Genomic DNA, 21,245 nt, shown 5'->3' on the forward strand with positions numbered 1-21,245 from the left:
AAATAGTTCCATCAGTAAGATGCCTGTTTCCAGTGTAATAGGTCGTGGATTCTAATCCTAGGTATGATACTTGTAAAATGATTGTTGGAGTAATAATCAGCATTGTGGGTGACTGAGCAGATGTATGTAGTGTGCGGCTGCTTACTACATAGATATGCCTAGTGGCAATGGTTTTCAATTGACAATTCTAGAACAGGAGCAAATAGCTTTATCAGTAAGGTGTTTGCTTTCAGTGTAAAAGGTCATGGGTTCTAATCCTGCGTATGACATCTAAGAAAGGTGTGATCTAAAATAAGTGACAATGAAATGTGTGTATATATTTTATGTATATATAATATATCTATCCATACATACATACATATATTTATCTATATATAGTGAGGGGGGGCACCAATATTTATCTTGCCTCCGGGCATCTGGGACGAATTTACGCCACTGTGTATGGGACTCTACTTGGCATAGTGTGTAAGGGCTCTACTTGGCGTAATGTGTGTAAGGGCTCTACTTGGCGTAATGTGTATAAGGGATACTACTGTGTAGTGTAATCTGAATAACGAACACTACTGTGCAGTGTAATGTGAAATGGACCTATTCTGTGGCCACACCCCTACATTTTTTATGCACACCTTCGGCACGCAATGTCCCTGCTTTAAGTATGGGGGGAGGGACACCAATTCTCTTTCTGGCACAGAGCAGCAAAATGTCTAAGTACGGCACTAAGAATGGGCACTAATTACCTGGGCCCCTGGGCTTGTGCAGCTGCCGCCACCTCCTGTGCAGCACACATCATTTAGTGCCTCTGATTGTGGATAGTTTGTCATTCTCTGAGGTTGTGTCTTCCTTGTCATTCTCTGAGGTTGTGTCTTCCTTGTCATTCACTGAGGTTGTGTCTTCCTTCATGCTGGTCTACTTGGATCAAAGAGAAGCAAAGAGGAATCACAGACTCAGGGGCGTCTCTAGAGAGGAGAGGACCCGTGTGCAGACTCCGTATGTGGGCCCCCTCCTCTCCCGTAGCCGTCACGCTGCTGCTAGCGCTCTCAGCGCTCTAGACTCTGGCACAGTGCCAGAGTCTACAGCGCATGCGCAGGACTACAAAAATTGGCCGCCGTGCCATTTTTCCGGATTCCTGTGCATGCGCTGTAGACTCTGGCACTGTGCCAGAGTCTCTAGTGGTCAGTGTGCTAGCAGCAGCGTGAAGGCTACGGGAGAGGAGGGGGCCTACACACGGTCAGCGATGGATGCCGGAAAGGTAAGTAATAGGAGAAATGGGTGCAGTGTGTGCGGTGTGGGCCCCCCCGGGACTCAGGGCCCTTGTGCACAGCACCCATTATAGAAACGCCAATGCACAGACCCTATATAACTGTCCCTTTGTACACATCCCACTTAGAAATCCTACTGGTACTAGCCACATGGACACAACCCATACACTCCCAAATAACTCTTGCCACTCTAAGCTGACTTAGGGTGAGAAGAAAATACAAACCTGGGTGTTTAACAGCCTTCAGACTTATTCAGTCCACAGTAATGATATATATCTTAAAATGGTGCCGGTAGCGTTGCCAATATGTTTGAAGGGGAAATGCTGGGAAATGCTCTGGCATGCTGGTCCGTCCCAAATCTGACTCCTATTGATTTGATTCTGCTTGCTGACAGTTGGGTTAGGCCTAACACACAATGTGGTCAATTTACTAAAGTTGGAGTTATTTTTTGAACAGGTGATGTTGCCCATAGCAACCAATCAGATTCAATGTATTATCTTCCAGAAGCAGCTAGATAAATGTTAAGTAGAATCTGATTGGTTGCTATGGCATCATCACCAGTTCTAAAAAAACCTCCCACCTTAGTAAATTTACAAAATGGGGCAGATGTATTAAGCCTTGGAGAGTGATAAAGTGGAGAGAGATAAAGTACCAACCAATCAGCTCCTGTCATTTTTCAAGCACAACCTGTGACATGGCAGTTAGGAGCTGATATATTATCTCTCTCCACTTTATCACTCTTAAAGGCTTAGTACATCACCCCTGTGGTCATTTTATGAATATTTTCTAAATTGCCAATCCACCCTTTGCTGTGATTGTGAGATGGATTTCATTTCCAGCAGGTGCACCTGTCCTGCAACAAAAGGCCCCTGGAAATCTTATAGAAATGTTGGCAACTGTAGTACTGTAAGCTGTGTCCGCAGCACGTTGCACAGAAAGTCCCTGAGAGTGAAGTCCGGCCAACAGAACACTTTGCAAACTAAAGTGTAATTGCTGCTAAACATTAGAAATACGCTGATGTTCTGAGGAGATAGCACAAGGAAGAAAAACTATTTACACTGTAAATTCCTCAGTATTAGAGAATGAATACACAGAAATGCAGTCGTTGCATTTCCATCCTTACTGCATTTGGCCGATGGTGGCCTCACTGTGAACTAAAATGCGAGCGCCTCTGCCTGATTGACAGGCAGATCGCTGATTGACAGGCCTTAACTGTTCACATGAGTTTTGCTTAGGTATTGCTTTCATCATTACATTAGCAGTAACAATAGCACTTACATATAAAAACGACAAAAACTTTAGTTTTGAACATGTTTTTCCCATTTGTATTATAAAGGGTTCTTGATTGTCGTCACTGTTATTCTCTTCATAAGATTAATGATGAGTGTCAAATTGCGGCCGCATGAGCCTCATCTTCCAGCTGCTGCAAATGATCAGTGTATTAAAATAATATATATAATTTTCAATGCTATAATGACCTGTCATATAGTCACCACAATCCATTGTATTATGCCTATATAAGGAAAGAGGAGTTATACAATATGTGTGAGACTAAAGAACCGCAGGTTGCGATGCCTTCGGAGCTGCCAACATGAGCTAGCTGCTAGCCAATCCATGGATTCGTCTGTTTAATGTAATGTATATATTGGAAATTACATGAAACATTTAATGTATATATTGGAACTCTAAAGTGTTTTGATCATCTGGATCCACACCTACTCTGGTAATTATTTCAGTGAAAAATAGACGTGCATGACGCACACAAGTTTCTGGCTCTATAAGAATATAGTGTAGTGGAATAAAGTGTAACCACACCCACTCTGGTAATTATTTAATTAAGTACAGACAATTGTGTAGCTCTATACGGATAACATTTACTCTGATATTCTGTTACCATAACTAGTACAATAACTATTTCAGGGGGAAATAGGATTTAAAATGACGCACACAATTGTCTGGCTCCTTCAAAATATTGGGGGATATTTATCAAAGCTTGGAAAGAGATAAAGTGGAGAGATTGTATACTAACCAATCAGATCCTTCCAGAACGACAAAATGGCAATGATTAGTTCCTCTCTCTGCACATTATCTCTCTCCAGCTTTTAAAAATCTAACCCAAAGTGTCTAGGCAAAAAGTGTAACCTCAACTATTGTTGTAATTTGGCTAGTCAAAAGGCATAATCCGCCCCCAAACATGTGACATCATAATACCATGATGAGGCGGTGGGTCTTCCAGAGTCTCCTAAGGCGTCTCTGGACGAAAGGTCGATTTGGGTCAATGTTGGGTGATTTCAGATCGATCTTAATCGATGTTGGCCTTCCAGGGTTAAAGCACACATTTACTAACATTTAAAAATGAATATAAAAATCATCTGCTAGTAAATGTGTGTTTTAACCCTAGAAGCCCAACATCGATCACTAACGACCTGAAATTGATCTAACATCGACTAAAATTGACCTTTAGTAAATATACCCACTGGGGGTAAATTTACTAAGATGGGAGTTCTATTTAAGATGGGATGTTGCCCATAGCAACCAATCAGATTCCGTATTATCTTCTAGAAGGTGCTAGATAAATGAGAAGTTGAAGCTGATTGGTTGCTATGGGCAACATCCCATCTTAAATAGAACTCCCATCTTAGTAAATAAACCCCCTGGAGTGCACCAGGCAACTATGCAGTGGCTCTACAGGCTCCATGGTGCTGTTCCAACTTCCAGCACCCTACAAGCCAAATGCAGGTGCCACAGGCAGTCTAGGCCCTGCACACTTGGAGTTGGCGCCATTTGCTCACCCCTAATTATATAGCCCTGATAGTAATTATGTTAGTGAAAACAGGGAAGTCAAGCATATCTAGGGGCAATGCAGAGACAAAAATTTAAAAACTTGGACTACTGGCTGTATAGTACAAGGTAGTAGTAGCAGGAACAGAAACTTTATAGCGCACTGGTAAGACTTGGGTGTAACTATACTAAGCATCGATTTCATTCGATTTGGTGTTTTTCTGCAATTTTGGTGTGATTTTGCAAATAGGAGATTTACTAAAGGCAAAATCTGACCGAAATCGCTCCTCAAACATGATGAAACAAATCAAATCGACACAATGCACCATCAGACCCAACATTGTACCCTTAACATGGACACCCATACAAATCCCAGATTTACTAAGAATCATGTTTGTCAAATCGATCAAAATAGGACCAAAATGGCAGCACAACAGACCTGCACTTCATAGTCAGTATGATCTGTGCAGGCTTTGGTGTATTATAAGGATAATAAAGTGTTACATTTAAAAAATAAAAAAAAGCATGACCAGCCCTGGACCTCTGAGCCCGTTCTAATACTGGAAAATCGTGTGGGGGAAACCGGTGTCAGGCCTGTTTTTCCAGTAACCAGCACCGGGCTCAACCAGCCGTGAGAGGGAAGGAAGGGGGTTTAATCCCAAAGTAGGAAGACACACATCACAAGCTCCCCGTCATCACATTTATCCGCCCCAAAATGGTCAGCCCAGGCCTAGGGGGTGTGGCTGGCACAAGGCCCTGTGTTACTGCCCTGATAGACATAGAGACCACAAAGGGACAGAGGGACCTGTGTACAAAAGCTTACATTCTGAAGGTGGTAAAACACCCTCCAGCAGCCGTGGTGGAGACTCATACAGTAAAATAAGTCAATAATGTCTGCAACAAATATATTACCACTGTAAATACTAAAAATACAAAAGAATCATTTGCTTGTATATTATAGAAAATCACAGGTTTTTGGCACATTAATTCTCTGCATGAAATCTGTTAATAACCCCTTGCTGCTATTCCAGGAATGTTGCCAGGTTCTCAATTACAGACATCAGACCAAACAATAAGAACCATGCAGGGTATCCAACACTATATTCTAAATATACAAATAATTCTTTTTCAGACATGGCAGATAACCTGCTGTTGATAAATGGCTCAGTTATTCAGTCACAAATATTTCATTCAATGTTAAACGTAAATTAAAAAGGCATAATATAATAAAGACATGTATATTGGAATTGCAGAAATATGGGCTCTCATTCAGCTTCAGCTGCAGTTTTGCTAATTAAAGAAAATTGCAACTGCTATCACTCACAGACCACCCAGCATGCTAATGTCCTGTGATCGCATCGCTGAATAAGGGAAGCCCCCTTGCCTGTGGAGCCACCATTTTCTTCATCACAGTGACCACATGTGATGTCACGCTCCCACCCCGTACCTGCCCCCATTTCCATACCCTCCAACATTTTACACTAAAAAAAGGTAGAAATTGGGAAAAGGGCGTGGCCACTGCTAAAGGGGGCGTGGCCACACCTCATTTCCTGTACTTTCAATGGAGATTTAGTGAGTCAAAGCCCTTTCTGACCGGTACAGACCATAAAAAAATCGGTACTGTACCGGCCAAAAAGGTACAGTTGGAAGGTATGCATTTCTGACACCTCACCTCCGCAACGCCACATTGCATCCCCCGCAAGCATCCCCCGCAACAATGCGTTGTGGCCCCCGACTGCCCCGTGAACTCCTCTGCCTGTCAATCATGCAGAGGCATTCGCATCAATGCAATGCAAATGTAGAACCGCAGTTCCCAAATGTTTTGGAATCATGGTGCCCCAGAGTATCAGCGTTTGGTTCGCAGCACCCCTAGGCCAAAAATGTCTTATTGAGAATTTTTTATTTTTTTTAAATAAATCGTTTCATATAAGTATATTCAATAATAAAAAAAGACCCCCAACAATTTCTGAGCAGTTTGGGAAAAAAATGCAAAAGTTCAGTGGTTAATTGCTGTATGGTGTCCACCTCTCAGATGGTTTAATATACCCGTTCCTCAGATTTCAGAATAAATATATATTTTGTTCCAGTGGATCAAAGTTTTCCTTCTTGCTGCTAATCAGAGGGATGTCAGGGAGGCTACTGAATCTCGGGCATCTCTCCCGTATGAATGGGAGAGTAGCCAAGTCTCCTGGAGGCTGCCAGTGGCTTACCGGCATCTTTACATTACTTCAAATTCTACACTTGTTCATTCACCCAACCTGGTAAAATGGGCGGGATGTACTAATGTACATCGCTGCCCATCGCCGCCCTGCGCCATGATGCTGATCGCATATGTACTAACATATGCGATCAGCATTGCGGAGGACAGCTCTTCCGATAAGAGCTGTCCTCCGCGATGCGCAGCGGCAGCCTGACTTCCAGGATTCGGCCCCAGGAGTCAGTCTGCGCATGCGCGGGGTGACGGGGGGCGGCCGCAGGGCATGCTGGGAGGGATCCGATCGGATCCCTCACACAGCGCCGCGGAGAGAAGCCCATAGGCTTCTATGGACTATCGCCAGCTAGAGCTGGCGTGCCCCGCCGCGGCGCTGTCCTGCCGGCCGGGGGTTAGTACATCAGGAAAATGCGGTAAACAGGGAGTTTACCGCATTTTCCGCTTAGTACATCCCGCCCAATGAATGTTAAACTTTCTGCATTCTCTTTTCTAAGGTTATTTGTCACATGATTGTAACTGTGACTGACCCCTGTTTTTTTTAGCTGTACAGTGATTGCTCTGACCCTACAGGAAGGACATTATTACTGCACATCTTTTTGTTGTTGTGTCCTAAATAAATCAAAATTAGACAAGCATGAAAAAAAGCAACTATAAAATAGTGTCAAACTTTACCTCAATGAGTATGGACATCAAACGATGACATTAACATACAGCGTATAGACTACACAAGAGGAGTGCAGGTGGCACTGGGATGGCGGTGGGGTGCATTTTTTAGTCAGCTAAATCTTCACCAAATCAGGAGCAGGTCACAAAATTATGTGAGGAAATAATTTTAGTCCTATGAGTAGCAACTTTGAACACATAGGCCCTCATTCCGAGTTGTTCGCTCGTTCTTTTCCTTCGCATCGGTGCGATTTTCCGCTAACTGCGCATGCGCAATGTTCGCACTGCGGCTGCGCCAAGTAAATTTGCTAAGAAGTTTGGTATTTTACTCACGGCATTACGAGGTTTTTTCTTTGTTCTGGTGATCGTAGTGTGATTGACAGGAAGTGGGTGTTTCTGGGCGGAAACTGGCCGTTTTATGGGAGTGTGTGAAAAAACGCTGCCGTTTCTGGGAAAAACGCGGGAGTGGCTGGAGAAACGGGGGAGTGTCTGGGCGAACGCTGGGTGTGTTTGTGACGTCAAACCAGGAACGACAAGCACTGAACTGATCGCACTGGAAGAGTAAGTCTGGAGCTACTCAGAAACTGCAAAGAAAAATCTTTTCGCAATATTGCGAATACTTCGTTTGCAATTCTGCTAAGCTAAGATTAACTCCCAGAGGGTGTCGGCTTAGCGTGTGCACTGCTGCGAAAAGCGGCTAGCGAGCGAACAACTCGGAATGAGGGCCATAGATTCTTTCAACTCTGCAAAGAACCTGGGGGTGAATTTACTAAGGTGGGAGTTTTTCAGAACTGGTGATGTTGCCCATAGCGACCAATCAGATTCTGCATAACATTTATCTAGCTGATTCTAGAAGATAATAGATAGAATCTGATTGGTCGCTATGGGCAACATCACCAGTTCTAATAAACTCCCACCTTAGTAAATTTACCCCTTAGTGCGTACATTGTCTATTTGTCTGGACACATCTAGCAGTGTAAGTGATGATATGCAGTCTAATGTGTCCATGCAGCTTATCAGTGGCGGTGTGCTAGAAATGCCATCATTATAAAGCATATAAAAAATAGGGGGATGTTTATCAAACCATGGAGAGAGATAAAGTACCAACCAATCATCTCCTAACTGTCATTTTTCAAAAACAGTCTGTAACATGGCAGTTAGAAGCTTATTAGTTAGTACTTTATCTTTCTCCACTTTATCTCTCTCCAAGCTTTGGTAAATCTCCCCATTTGCTAAATAGTCACACCAAGCTGGGCCTTGCAGTCACATGTATCACTGATGAGCTCATCAGTTTCCTGTCACTTCTGGGGAATTGCAAGTCTCCACTTTAGAAGTTGGTCCTTTGACCCCCCTACAGATTCCTGGTGGCAGCAACAACAACCCTAAGCACGGGACCGGGGTACCATTATTTTTTATATAGTGGAGGACAGTCAGTGACTATCCATATTGTGCAAACCCTAAAGCATGGGTCTTCATCCTGTGGCCCTCCAGCTGCTGTGAAACTACACATCCCAGCATGCCCTGCCACAGTTTTGCTATTAAGGTATGCTAAAACTGAGGCAGGGCATGCTGGGATATGTAGTTCCACAGCAGCTGGAGGGTCGCAGGTTGAAGACCCATGCCCTAAAGCATGCTGTAATCTATAGCAGCTAATCAGCAATCCAAGAGAAACATCTGCAGCTGGTAAACCAAGGACAGTTACATGCTCTGATGAATTGGGAATTTTACAGTACGGATCAATCAGGGACCATTACTAATAAAAAGAAAACTAGCACTATGGGTAAATATTCCCCAGTGCTCAGTAATGGATATGCTTGGTTGTGGTCCTCTCTCTTTAGGCCAGGGAGCCAGAACCTAAACCCATTGAAGAAGCATAAATTGTATTTAAAATCAGTATAATACACTGAGCCCAATATTTTGGAAACCAACATTCCCAGATTTTAAATGAAATACAGTTTGGAATTGAGAATTAGTTAAGAGCGGATATATGGTATTGTGTGTGTGTGTGTGTGTGTGTGTGTGTGTGTGTGTGTGTGTGTGTGTATGTGTATATATATATATATATATGTATATATATGTATATGTGTGTGTGTATACACATATAATTAGTGTGTGTTGCTGGTCCTGCACTCACAGCATTTGAAGAGTGTATCACTGGGGTGCTCTTTAGGAATCCATTGGATTAGGTATCCAATAAATATATGTATTTCAATCTACTGTATGTAGAATGATAGCGCTCTCCATTTTTTTTTTTAAATGCAGTTTCTTGGAGCTTTGTTTGCATACCATTACGCCGACGTTTCTATTCAACAAAAATCTTTATCTAGACTTCATCATCATATACAAAGATAATGGCAAGGCAAGAAAGTACAGTGTAGACGCATGCGCAGTGGCATGCAAATAAAGCTGTAGGAAACTGCATTTATTTATTTTTTAAACAAAAGAAAACAAACTTGGAGAGCACCTTTATTCTACATACAGGATGTAGTTAATATACAGGCTATAGGAATCCCGGCAGCCGTTAAAATGCCGACCACTCCACAGTATTCCCACTCGGGCGGTGGGTCCATGCCACCACCAAAGGGATACCAGATCCCGTAGCGAGCCAACTCTTTGCGCTCGCTGCCGGTATTGCGGCTGGCTGGATGCCGCTGTCTGGATCCTGACAGCCGACATCTCGTCAACTGGCATCCCGTCAGCCGGCATATCATACCGAACCCCTACATACAGTAGATTGATATATATATATATTTATGTTATAAATATAACTGTGTGGAGTTTGTATATTCTCCCCGTACTTGCGTGGGTTTCCTCCGGGTGCTCTGGTTTCCTCCCACAATCCAAAAATATACTGGTAGGTTAATTGGCTCCCAACAAAATTAACCCTAGCGTGAATGTGTGTGTGTGTACATGTGATAGGGAATATAGATTGTAAGCTCCACTGGGGCAGGGACTGATGCGAATGGACAAATATTCTCTGTAAAGCGCTGCGGAATATGTGTGCGCTATATAAATAACTGGTAATAAATAAATAAGAAGCTAACATGTATTTGTGGGAGCTGGCACTCTATGGATTCATAGAACTGTTTTCAAATCATTGTTATTATCTTTGCACTTTAATATATTAAGCAGTACTTATTTTCATGTGAAATTTTGAATGGCAGAATTTGTTCTGTAAATTTGTGTTTGATTTTTTTACTATGTATTTTTTTTAATGAAAATACCGCAATGCAATGATGGTATCAAACAGTAATGGTCTTCCGGGAAACATCCGCCAGCTGTTGCATCGCCCGCCATAACTTCTATCCCTGTTCACTTACATGTGATATTTGCTTACATATATGTAACACACATATATACTCCTACTGAACGTTGTAACTGGCTGCATTATGCAAGAAACTTCATGCCAGACTTTTCTATTTAATTTCAACCCTTAATGACCCATTGCATGTTTCCGTGTATCCCAGTGATGACACTGGCAAAGTAGACAAATGAGGCCCTAAATAACCCCCCCCCCCAAAATAAAATAAAAATAGTTTCATCATTTTTATTACATTATTAGTACAATAATATTATTACATTAAAATATTATTAAATTATAAATTATTATTATTATTATTATTAATAATAATAATAATAATAATAATAATAATAACACAAACAACAACAACAAAATAATGTCCATTTAAAGGGTTAGAAAACTGAAACAAATGAATTATTACTTAAGTTACGACCCCAATTCTTTTTTTCTACTGACAGTTTTATAGAGTAAAATGCCCAATATTACTACATACATACATATACATAGAGACATAAGTACACCACCTGCTGCCCATCAGTGTGCGGCACACTTGCATACTCTCCTTGAATTTCTGAGAGACGCCCACATTTCAGGGAGTGCTCCTGGGATCCTGGAAGAGTAGACCCCTTCCTGGATCCCACCTATTTCTCCAGTTAATTGTCAGGGGCAGGGGTGAATTTCGAGGTAAGGGCGCCCCTAGGCACAACAGTAATGGGCACCCCCTGCCTTCCTAATTTTATTATTTTTATTGATTACAAGCCTCATTTGATGACAGATAATTTAATAGAATAATAAAGAAAAAGCCACTAACTATGACATGTTTTTATTTTTAATTATGTATATATATATATATATATATATATATATATATATATATACACTGTATATATACACTGCTCAAAAAAATAAAGGGAACACTAAAATAACACATCCTAGATCTGAATGAATTAAATATTCTTATTAAATACTTTGTTCTTTACATAGTTGAATGTGCTGACAACAAAATCACACAAAAATTATCAATGGAAATCAAATTTATTAACCCATGGAGGTCTGGATTTGGAGTCACCCTCAAAATTAAAGTGGAAAAACACACTACAGGCTGATCCAACTTTGATGTAATGTCCTTAAAACAAATCAAAATGAGGCTCAGTAGTGTGTGTGGCCTCCACGTGCCTGTATGACCTCCCTACAACGCCTGGGCATGCTCCTGATGAGGTGGCGGATGGTCTCCTGAGGGATCTCCTCCCAGACCTGGACTAAAGCATCCGCCAACTCCTGGACAGTCTGTGGTGGATGGAGCGAGACATGATGTCCCAGATGTGCTCAATTGGATTCAGGTCTGGGGAACGGGCGGGCCAGTCCATAGCATCAATGCCTTCATCTTGCAGGAACTGCTGACACACTCCAGCCACAGGAGGTCTAGCATTGTCTTGCATTAGGAGGAACCCAGGGCCAACCGCACCAGCATATGGTCTCACAAGGGGTCTGAGGATCTCATCTCGGTACCTAATGGCAGTCAGGCTACCTCTGGCGAGCACATGGAGGGCTGTGCGGCCCCCCAAAGAAATGCCAGCCCACACTATTACTGACCCACTGCCAAACCGGTCATGCTGGAGGATGTTGCAGGCCGCAGAACATACTCCTTGGCGTCTCCAGACTCTGTCACATGTGCTTAGTGAGAACCTGCTTTCATCTGTGAAGAGCACAGGGCGCCAGTGGCGAATTTGCCAATCTTGGTGTTCTCTGGCAAATGCCAAACATCCTGCACGGTGTTGGGCTGTAAGCACAACCCCCACCTGTGGACGTCGGGCCCTCATACCACCCTCATGAAGTCTGTTTCTGATTGTTTGAGTAGATACATACACATTTGTGGCTTGCTGGACGTCATTTTGCAGGGCTCTGGCAGTGCTCCTCCTGTTCCTCCTTGCACAAAGGTGGAGGTAGCAGTCCTGCTGCTGGGTTGTTGCCCTACTATGGCCTCCTTCACGTCTCCTGATGTAGTAGCCTGTCTCCTGGTAGCGCCTCCATGCTCTGGACACTACGCTGATAGACACAGCAAACCTTCTTGCCACAGCTCGCATTGATGTGCCATCCTGGATGAGCTGCACTACCTGAGCCACTTGTGTGGGTTGTAGACTCCGTCTCATGCTACCACTAGAGTGAAAGCACCGCCAGCTTTCAAAAGTGAACAAAACATCAGCCAGAAAGCATAGGAGCTGAGAAGTGGTCTGTGGTCACCACCTGCAGAACAACTCCTTTATTGGGGGTGTCTTGCTAATTGCCTATAATTTCCACCTGTTGTCTATTCCATTTGCACAACAGCGTGTGAAATTGATTGTCAATCAGTGTTGCTTCCTAAGTGGACAGTTTGATTTCACAGAAGTGTGATTGACTTGGAGTTACATTGTGTTGTTTAAGTGTTCCCTTTATTTTTTTGAGTAGTGTGTATGTATATATATATATATATATATATATATATATATACACACACAGTATTAAGTAGGACAGCATACAGGGTCAGTATGTGTATGTCCTACCCGGTTACACTCCATGATGGCATATGGAACAGTACAGTGGAAATATTTTGCAGTCACTGGTACTTTTTGGGCTGACAGTACCAACACAAGTATCCAAGTGCTGCCCCCAAACAAGTGCTGCCCCTAGGCACGTGCCTCATGTGCCTAATGGAAAATTCGTCACTGGTTAGGGGAGGGGCTGAGATGACAGTATGCGCTATGATTCACGCAATGGTAACCCCACCCCCACTGCATAATGCTGCCAGTCAAGCGGGAACGGGGCCATCAGTGCGCAATAATGGTGCCACACTCTGCACCTTCCACCTGGATCTGCTGCAGGGCTGCACCAGAAAGTAGCTTAGTATGGTGCAAAGAGTTTTGCCGTTTGATGAACAATAATTTTTCTCTCTTATAATTTAAAAAGCCCATTTTGCAATCCTACTCTGCAGTGGTATTCTGAATCCTGCCACTGGCACCTGCCATCATGTTTGCCTCTGTGACAACGAACATGCTTAAAGGTGTTTGAGATTTGTTGGTCCAGAGCAAGATATATAAATTCCAGGTGACACCACCACTAATTGCCCCTGACTCAGAGGAAGAAAAGTCCTTCCTGACTACATAAATCAGAACATTTCCTGAGTTCATCTCACTACTTACCTAATCTACCAAAGCATAGATACATATGTAATAATAATGGGGCAGATGTATTAAGCCTGGAGAAGTGTTAAAGCAGTGATAAAACAGTGATAAGTGGAAGGTGATAATGCACTAGCCAATCAGCTCCAAACTCATTTTTCAAACCGGTAACGATTGGCTGGTGCTTTATCACCTTCCACTTATCACTCATTTATCACTTCTCCAGGCTTAACACATCTGCCCCAATGTCTTGCAAAAAGACATCACTTCCTTTAGGGTGTGTACACACGGTGAGATATTTTCTTTTGATTTTGACTATATAGTCAAAATCGCAAGAAAAGTTAGGGCAGATCGCAAGGTGAAAGTCACCTTGCGATCCCGATGCGCGGTCCCGCCAGGTCGGCATCGCAAGAAAAGATAGACTGTGCAGGCAAGTCAATCCTTGCTAGATCGGTGTCCTATCTAGTTCATCTCACATGTCAATGACATCTCACATAAGCCAAAATCTCACATAAGCCAAAATTGTAAGCACACATAGTCCATATTTCTAGAAAAGTTAGTCAAAATCGGTGGTGCTGGGCTCCGGGGAGTTCAAGGGAAATCGCAAGTGAAAATCGGACATAGCAAGGATCTCACCGTGTGTGTACAGTGACATGCCTCCTCCTAACTGGTACTATACCAATTACCGTGTCCCTCTGAATGAAGGAAAAAAGCAAAACAAATTGGTGTAAAAAAAATGAAATCAGACAATTTGTTGCAAGGAGAATGGAGCTCAGATGGTCACAGCCCCAATCAGTCCTAGCTCTCTTTTATTTACTTATATGCTAGTAATTTACTGAGACTTGGCATCATTATATGTTAGTCTGGGAGTCGAAGCGTGCTGTAAAACAAGGTTATAGCTGCAGACATAAAAACAATGTAAGGTTTTGCATACACCGCTTATTGATGTTCCAGTCCAGTATTGCATCAGTTACATACTCTAGAATCTTGAAGTGAGAGCGCTGTATTCTGTGCACTTGACGAGATGATTTTGGGTTAATAAATCTATTATATATACTGTATATCCAATGTATGTGATACATATGTCTAAATCTTACCTTATCTTGGAATATTGTCATCCAACATCCCAGGAAAAATCTCACAGCCAGACTGTCCCATAAATTTGTACGGGGAGAAAGCCTTTTAATTTTGTAATCCTCTTGTACAAGGCTGCAGCCACAGTGACAGCGAATGTTTTCTCTGGTGAAGCACTAGACTACAAGTTGCAGATGATGAAGTTTTCCCTGCTGCACTAAACCCCACTCCTTTTCACCGCCACTTGCCAAGACTTCTAATTTGAAGCAACTGTAACTTTGTACAATAAGCGCTGTCTCCCTGGAGAGACTGGTTCTCTGGTCTAGCAGTGAACACGTTACAGGGTCTTCTCCCCCCCCCCTCCACTCTACACAGCAACAACTATGATAAAGTCACAGTTAATATTTTGCAGAAGCGGTTTGCAGATTTACATCCTATTCTATTGAGATCAGTAAGTCATACTAGCAGCTGGGAGGGATTACATATGTAGAAACCGTGCTGGATTTATGCTGGTTGAATAATCTGGGGTTAGCAAATATTCTTGTTCAGATGCAGATAGAAGTAAAGGCCGAGTTCCAATTATTGTTGCAATAGAAAATATTTTTTGGACCTATTTAACATAAAACTTCACAGAATGCTCAGCTCCCAAGTAACACTGATTTAGTGCAATGTGGTTCCCCTTCTGTACATGCGGGACCTGGGTCACACCTGCTCACAGCGCTGGCATGTTGGACTTTCAGTTGCACAATCATCACAATATAAAAAAAATAACAAAAATAAATTGCGCAAAACAGGAAAAAAAAACACATTCTTTATTTTTTCCCCTCCCCATCAGTTGGGAAAGCGGTTAAAATACAGCCAGTCGGGATCTGGGCGGTCACTGGGGCTAATTCAGACCTGATCACTAGGGTGCATTTTTTGCATCCCTGCGATTAGGTAGCCGCCGCCGCCTACAGGGTGAGGGGTGTGATCGCATGTGCAGTCTCTGCACAGCCCAGGACTTACTCAGCCGCTGCGATGATCAAGGCTGGAGCTGACGTCAGGAATCCTCCCACCAAACGCCTCGTCCCTCCTGCGTTTTTCCGGACACTCTTCAAAAACAGTCAATTGCCACCCACATACGCCCTCTTCCTGTCAATCACTTTGTGTTCGCCGCTGCAATGGGATTTTTCTCACCATCCCGTCGCTGCCCGGCGCTCCCCATCTCCGCGGATCGTTGTGCCTGCGCATTGCGGTGCATATGCACGCGCAGTTCAGACCTGATCGTCCGCTGTGTGAAAATGCACAGCAGCAATCAAGTCTGAATCGGCCCCAGAATTCTGAAGCCAGAATCTTGACATGCGGTGAAATGCTGCCACCAGAATACCGGTACACACGCTATTATCCCTCTGTGGGTGTCCACGACACCCATAGAGGGAGAATATAACCTCTGGCGAGTGTAGCAAACCACTGTGCCTGCAGCATGACGAGCACCGAGCCCGTAAGGGGCTTTCTAGCTCCGCTGCCGGCATTCTGGCAGACTGGATCCCACTGTCGAGATCATGACAGCCGGCATCCCATCCGCTGGTAAATCGTACATATCCCCATCAGTGGTACCTGCTATGCTACTTATAATGGCAATAACTTTCTTACCCAACAGCCACCGGTGATGAAGCTTTTGTTAAATAGTAAACAAAAAAGCAGCTGTTTTAGGGGCTTGATAAATAGATTGTTAATTTGGAGACAGTTTAATGCTTTGTATGTTGCACTATCGTGTGCTTACCTGATAGGGACCATTCACAACTAGAGATGAAAACTGAAGACACCCGAACTTTGGGGTTCCGAGTCGAACCGAGTCCTGGCTCAGGTCATCTTGCGTGTTTTAGGTTGCCTGTAAGTCCCTCCCTTGTGATTGCAGGTACCATTTCACACTGCTAATGACTGCTATTAATGTGAATAACACTAGGAACAACAACAGGTCCAAATGACATAAGTTTAGCTGTTTTTTTATACATTTTTAAAGAAATGCAGATCAAAACCAAAACACTTGAGGCTGGTTTTGCCATAACCAAAACACAACGATGATTTAGAACCACAACCAAAACACAGGCACATCTCTATTCACATTATATGTTTTTTTAATTCTAACCAGCGTTTTATGTTTTAAAAAAAACCGTTGTGTTGCTATATTAGTATGTTTTTTTTCTTCTTCAGTAAACTTTCATATTTTCTTATAAAATTCACACATTACATACACTACATGTACTCCAAGGCTGGAAGAAGAAAAACTGATGTGCGTGATTATAGGTTGCTAATAGAATTAATGAAGCGCGCTGTTTGTTTGTTTTTTCTTGAAGTTTTAAAGCACCATCCTCATAAAAATGTAGCTGATCTTTATTTTTAACAAACTGTTCTAACCGTTCTTCGCGCGGGAGTTTTTCTGATTTTCACGGTTGTAAACATAAATGAGTGTTAAAAATTTGGTAAATCTATAGAGTTTCCCGCTCTCCTGTACATAAAGTTTATTGTACAGCGTGGCGTGACATTATGACATTACGCCACGCCAGTGAAGATGAAAGGAGCTGCCGCCCGCCGGATTGAGGAGCTGAGTAGTGGTCTGGGACACGGACCGCAGTGTGACGGACGGGGTAGAGAAGAGGAGGCTGGAGCCACCCCGCAGGACTAAGGACGGAGCAGAGGAGTGGGACATGGACCGCTTGACGGATGGACGGACAGACAGAAGACACAGCAGGACCAGGTTTGGTACATTGCAATGCATCAAACATGTGCTGTGTTACCACATATGCCTCTTGCAGATCGCCACACCTAGGGGGTCATTCCGAGTTGATCGTTCGCTAGCTACTTTTAGCAGCTGTGCAAACACATAGTCGCCGCCCATGGGGGAGTGTATTTTCGCTTTGCAAGTGTGTGATCGCCTTTGCAGCCGAGCGCAGCAAAAACATTTTATGCAGTTTCAGAGTAGCACTGGACTTACTCAGCCCTTGCAATCAATCCAGTCTTTTTGGTGCCGGAATTGACGTCAGACACCCGCCCAAACACTCCCAGAAAACGGTCAGTTGACACCCATAAACGCCCTCTTTCTGTCAATCACCTTGCGTTCGGCTGTGCGAATGGAATGTTCGCTAAATCCATCAGCCAGCACCAATCCTCTTTGTACCCATACAACGTGCCTGCGCATTGCGGTGCATACGCATGCGCAGTTTTGACGTTTTTTTACCTGCTTGCTGCGCTGCGTAAATCGGCAGCTAGCGATCAACTCGGAATGACCCCCCTAACCCCAAAGAGGATTATTATCATGCTAATTGCAATAACTGCAGGCACCACACATGTGGTGAGATGTGCAGTCTCTCTGCGATGATACATTAATATATTAAACAGTCTCTGCAGGATGGCACATCATTTAAAAAGCTTTGCTATAATTGATAGCTAGATCACAATAGCAGGTGGCAAGAAAATCATGTAACACACACCACAGGCTGCGGCTCCTTTTCACCAGGACTGGTAGGATCCAACGCCTTTTTATAACAGCATTTGTTGTTACATGCTATTGTAAACTAGCTGTCTATCAATTCTAAGCGAAAACAAAGCTTTTTGAATGATGTGCTACCCGGCAGAGACTGTTTAATATTAATGTATCCTCACCGAGAGACTGCACACCATGTTTTATTGATTTACCTGTTTATACCATTGTTCTATGCCATTGTTTTCTTTAATAATATTGAAGTTTATAATAAAATTGTCTATTTTAAGTAGAGATGTGCGGCGGACACTTTTCAGGTTTTGTGTTTTCGTTTTGGATCTAGATCTCCTTTCATGTTTTAGACCTGGATTGGTTTTGCCAAAACCACCCTTTGTGTTTTGGTTTTGGATCTGGATGTTTTTTTTAAAAAAACCTAAAAACAGCTAAAATCACAGAATTTGGGGATAATTTTGATCCTACAGTATTATTAACCTCAATAACAGTCATTTCCACACATTTCCAGTCTGTACTGCAAACCTCACACCTCACAAATAGTTTTTAGGCCAAAAGGTTGCACCAAGGTCGCTGGATGACTAAGCTAAGTGACACAAGTGGGCGGCACAAACACCTGACAAATGAAAAAAGCTCAAATAAAGCGCTCAGTGTGGTTTCATATAACTGAAATAATACTTATTGTCCATATGATTATGTATGAATTAGTCCAATCGCAAGATGATTCCTCCTGTTGTAGTATGAGGATGATCAAATCTCCCACTCCATAGGACGTATCAAAGTGATATGTAACAAAAGCAGAAATAACACATTTTGGTGTAGTACGTCTTTCAATGCTGAAAATGAACAAGTAGCTTGAAAAAACAGATTTTCAAAAGAGATGGATGGCGTACCCCACTCACAATCAATATAGCTAGTCTCCGCACATAAAGGTATCTTTTACTCCACCATAAACTGTAAATCAAACGTATAGTACGATGCGTACCATTACTCACTCAGAAAAAGATGTAAATCCTCACATAACGGTTTCTTTGTGTGTGGCTCCAAGAATATTCATAAAAAAGTGTTATCATTAAAAACACTTTATTGGTGGAGTGAAAGATACCTTTATGTGCAGAGACTAGCTATATTGATTGTGAGTGGGGTACGCCATCCATCTCTTTTGAAAATCTGTTTTTTCAGGCTGCTTGTTCATTTTCAGCATTTAAAGACGTACTACACCATAATGTGTTATTTCTGCTTTTGTTACATATCACTTTGATACGTCCTATGGAGTGGGAGATTTGATCGTCCTCATACTACAACAGGAGGAATCATCTTGCGATTGGACTAATTCATACATAATCATATGGACAATAAGTATCATTTCAGTTATATGAAACCACACTGAGCGCTTTTATTTGAGCTTTTTTCATTTGTCTGTTGTATCTGCATGAGGGTTAAGTGGCCTTCACTTGCTCAATCAGCTGCATAAGTGAGTTTGCGCCTTGGGTTTTTGATTATTTTTTCTTCTTGACATTTAACACACTTATATCAATTATCTAGGCTGCATCATGTTTCATCATAGAACCAAACGAAATGTTTTGGTAGATACTATTTTTGATGGAAATTCTGTTTTAGATTTGGAGGATGAAACCCTAGAGAATATCATGGATAAATTGGAGAAAATACTCCTTAAAGAAAATCGCATTTGGTGGGAAATAGTCACGCTTGAAAAATATCTCATGTTAAAATTGATTCCAAAGGGGTTACAGATACAAAAACAGGCGTCTTTTACAGAGATTAATGACTATTTTTCCACCAAACGGGAGAGTATTCTTCAAACATGTTCTTTCTCATTAATGGAATTGATCATCCAGGAACGAAAGAAAAAAGCCGATTCTTTGGATGTTCAAATCAAATCTCTAGAACCTCTTCTTGTACCCTTCAAGGATTTGGAGGAGTACAAGAACATGGAGGAGTTCATCACACAAAGAATTAGAAAAAATGAGAAGGATATCATACAACGTAAAATGAAGAAATTAGCACGAGATAGGAGTAGTGTGGAAGTAATCTCGGTAGGTACCGGGGATAGACAAACCCTTTTGAAAGATAATACTGGTCCTAGGACGCAAGTCCAGGCTATAACGCCAGTATACGCACAAAAGTGGAAGAAAGGTAGGGCTAATATATACAATACTAACGACATCAATTTTGCTGAGAACGGAAATAGAGTCCGCTATAGAGATAGGGGCCAGCAGGATTCCTACGGTGAAACCACTACCCCAATAAGACCTACATATCCAAATAGGAGACAGTTTGAACCTGTACAAAAAGGAAGGTATTCCAACCGAACACAAATGTCTAATCCAGATTGGAAAACGGTTGCGTACAATTCCAAATGGTCTAAACGAGGGGAGATTCATTCTACTCCGGTACGTACTAAAAATAGATTTGATGTACTGACAGAACAGACTTCAACACGTGATTTTTTAAATGAGAGAAGGGACAATTGGAGAAACCGACACTGGCCACAAGACCAACATTATCAGTAAAATTGCATACCAAATTTAGAAGAGGGAAGAGAGGAGGTCGTAGAAAGAGAGAAAGAAAGTCGATTCATAAGACTTTTGTACGTAGGGAACCTGTAATATCAACTGAAGAGGCCATCACTAAAATCTTTACTTTAAGCAATCACGTTTTAGATGATGATGAAATCTCAGTATTAAAAAAGGGCTTAAAATTTTGCCCCTCCAGTGAGATTAATTTCTTCAATTTATACATTGATATTCAAAAATGTATACGAAAATTATCTTTAAAGAAATTTTTTGGGGTTAAAAATGATCAGCCCACACAGGTTCAGAATGAAACGAGGTTTAAAAAACCATCACATTTTAACCCTAGTCATGTAAAGGAGTGTTTTGTGGAGTCATTCCATAAAATAGTAAATGAAGAGATTCGTGCACTACAAAATAATCTTCCAGCCTATAGACATAATCTTACTAAAAAAGAAAGATACGCTTTGGATAGACTACAGAAGAACGAGTCTATTATAATCAAACCTGCAGACAAGGGGGGGAGGGGGGGGGGGTTGTTATTATGAGTAAGACCTTTTACGAAAAAGAAGCTATGCGCCAATTGAAGGATGGCACCACTTATAGGAGGTTAAGGGCTGACCCTTCAGTGAGAGTGTTAAATAATTTGAAGGAGAAAGTAAAGGAGTACTCAGAAAATGGCACACTTGATACATCCATTTCAGAGTTCTTAATTAACAATGAATACACAATACCAGTGCTATATCTTCTACCGAATGTGCACAAGGATGAACATCGCCCCCCAGGACGCCCTA

The 21,245-nt window shown here is 42.2% G+C and overlaps 1 protein-coding gene across 2 annotated transcripts in view; it reads right to left on the minus strand.

The window, feature by feature from the left end:
• C1QTNF7 (C1q and TNF related 7) overlaps positions 1-14,768 on the minus strand; it is a 196,568-nt gene extending 181,800 nt beyond the window's left edge. Inside the window, exon 1 of one of the 2 annotated variants that reach the window (XM_063951227.1) lies at positions 14,469-14,768. In XM_063951227.1, coding sequence (XP_063807297.1) covers positions 14,469-14,489 — 21 coding nt within the window. In that variant the 5' untranslated portion in view covers positions 14,490-14,768. The remainder of the gene's footprint in view (positions 1-14,468) is intronic. The other variant, XM_063951238.1, reaches the window with a different exon arrangement.
• Between the last annotated feature and the right edge of the window lie 6,477 nt (positions 14,769-21,245).

This window comes from Pseudophryne corroboree, chromosome 1, assembly GCF_028390025.1.
Source record: "Pseudophryne corroboree isolate aPseCor3 chromosome 1, aPseCor3.hap2, whole genome shotgun sequence".
NCBI lineage: Eukaryota > Metazoa > Chordata > Amphibia > Anura > Myobatrachidae > Pseudophryne > Pseudophryne corroboree.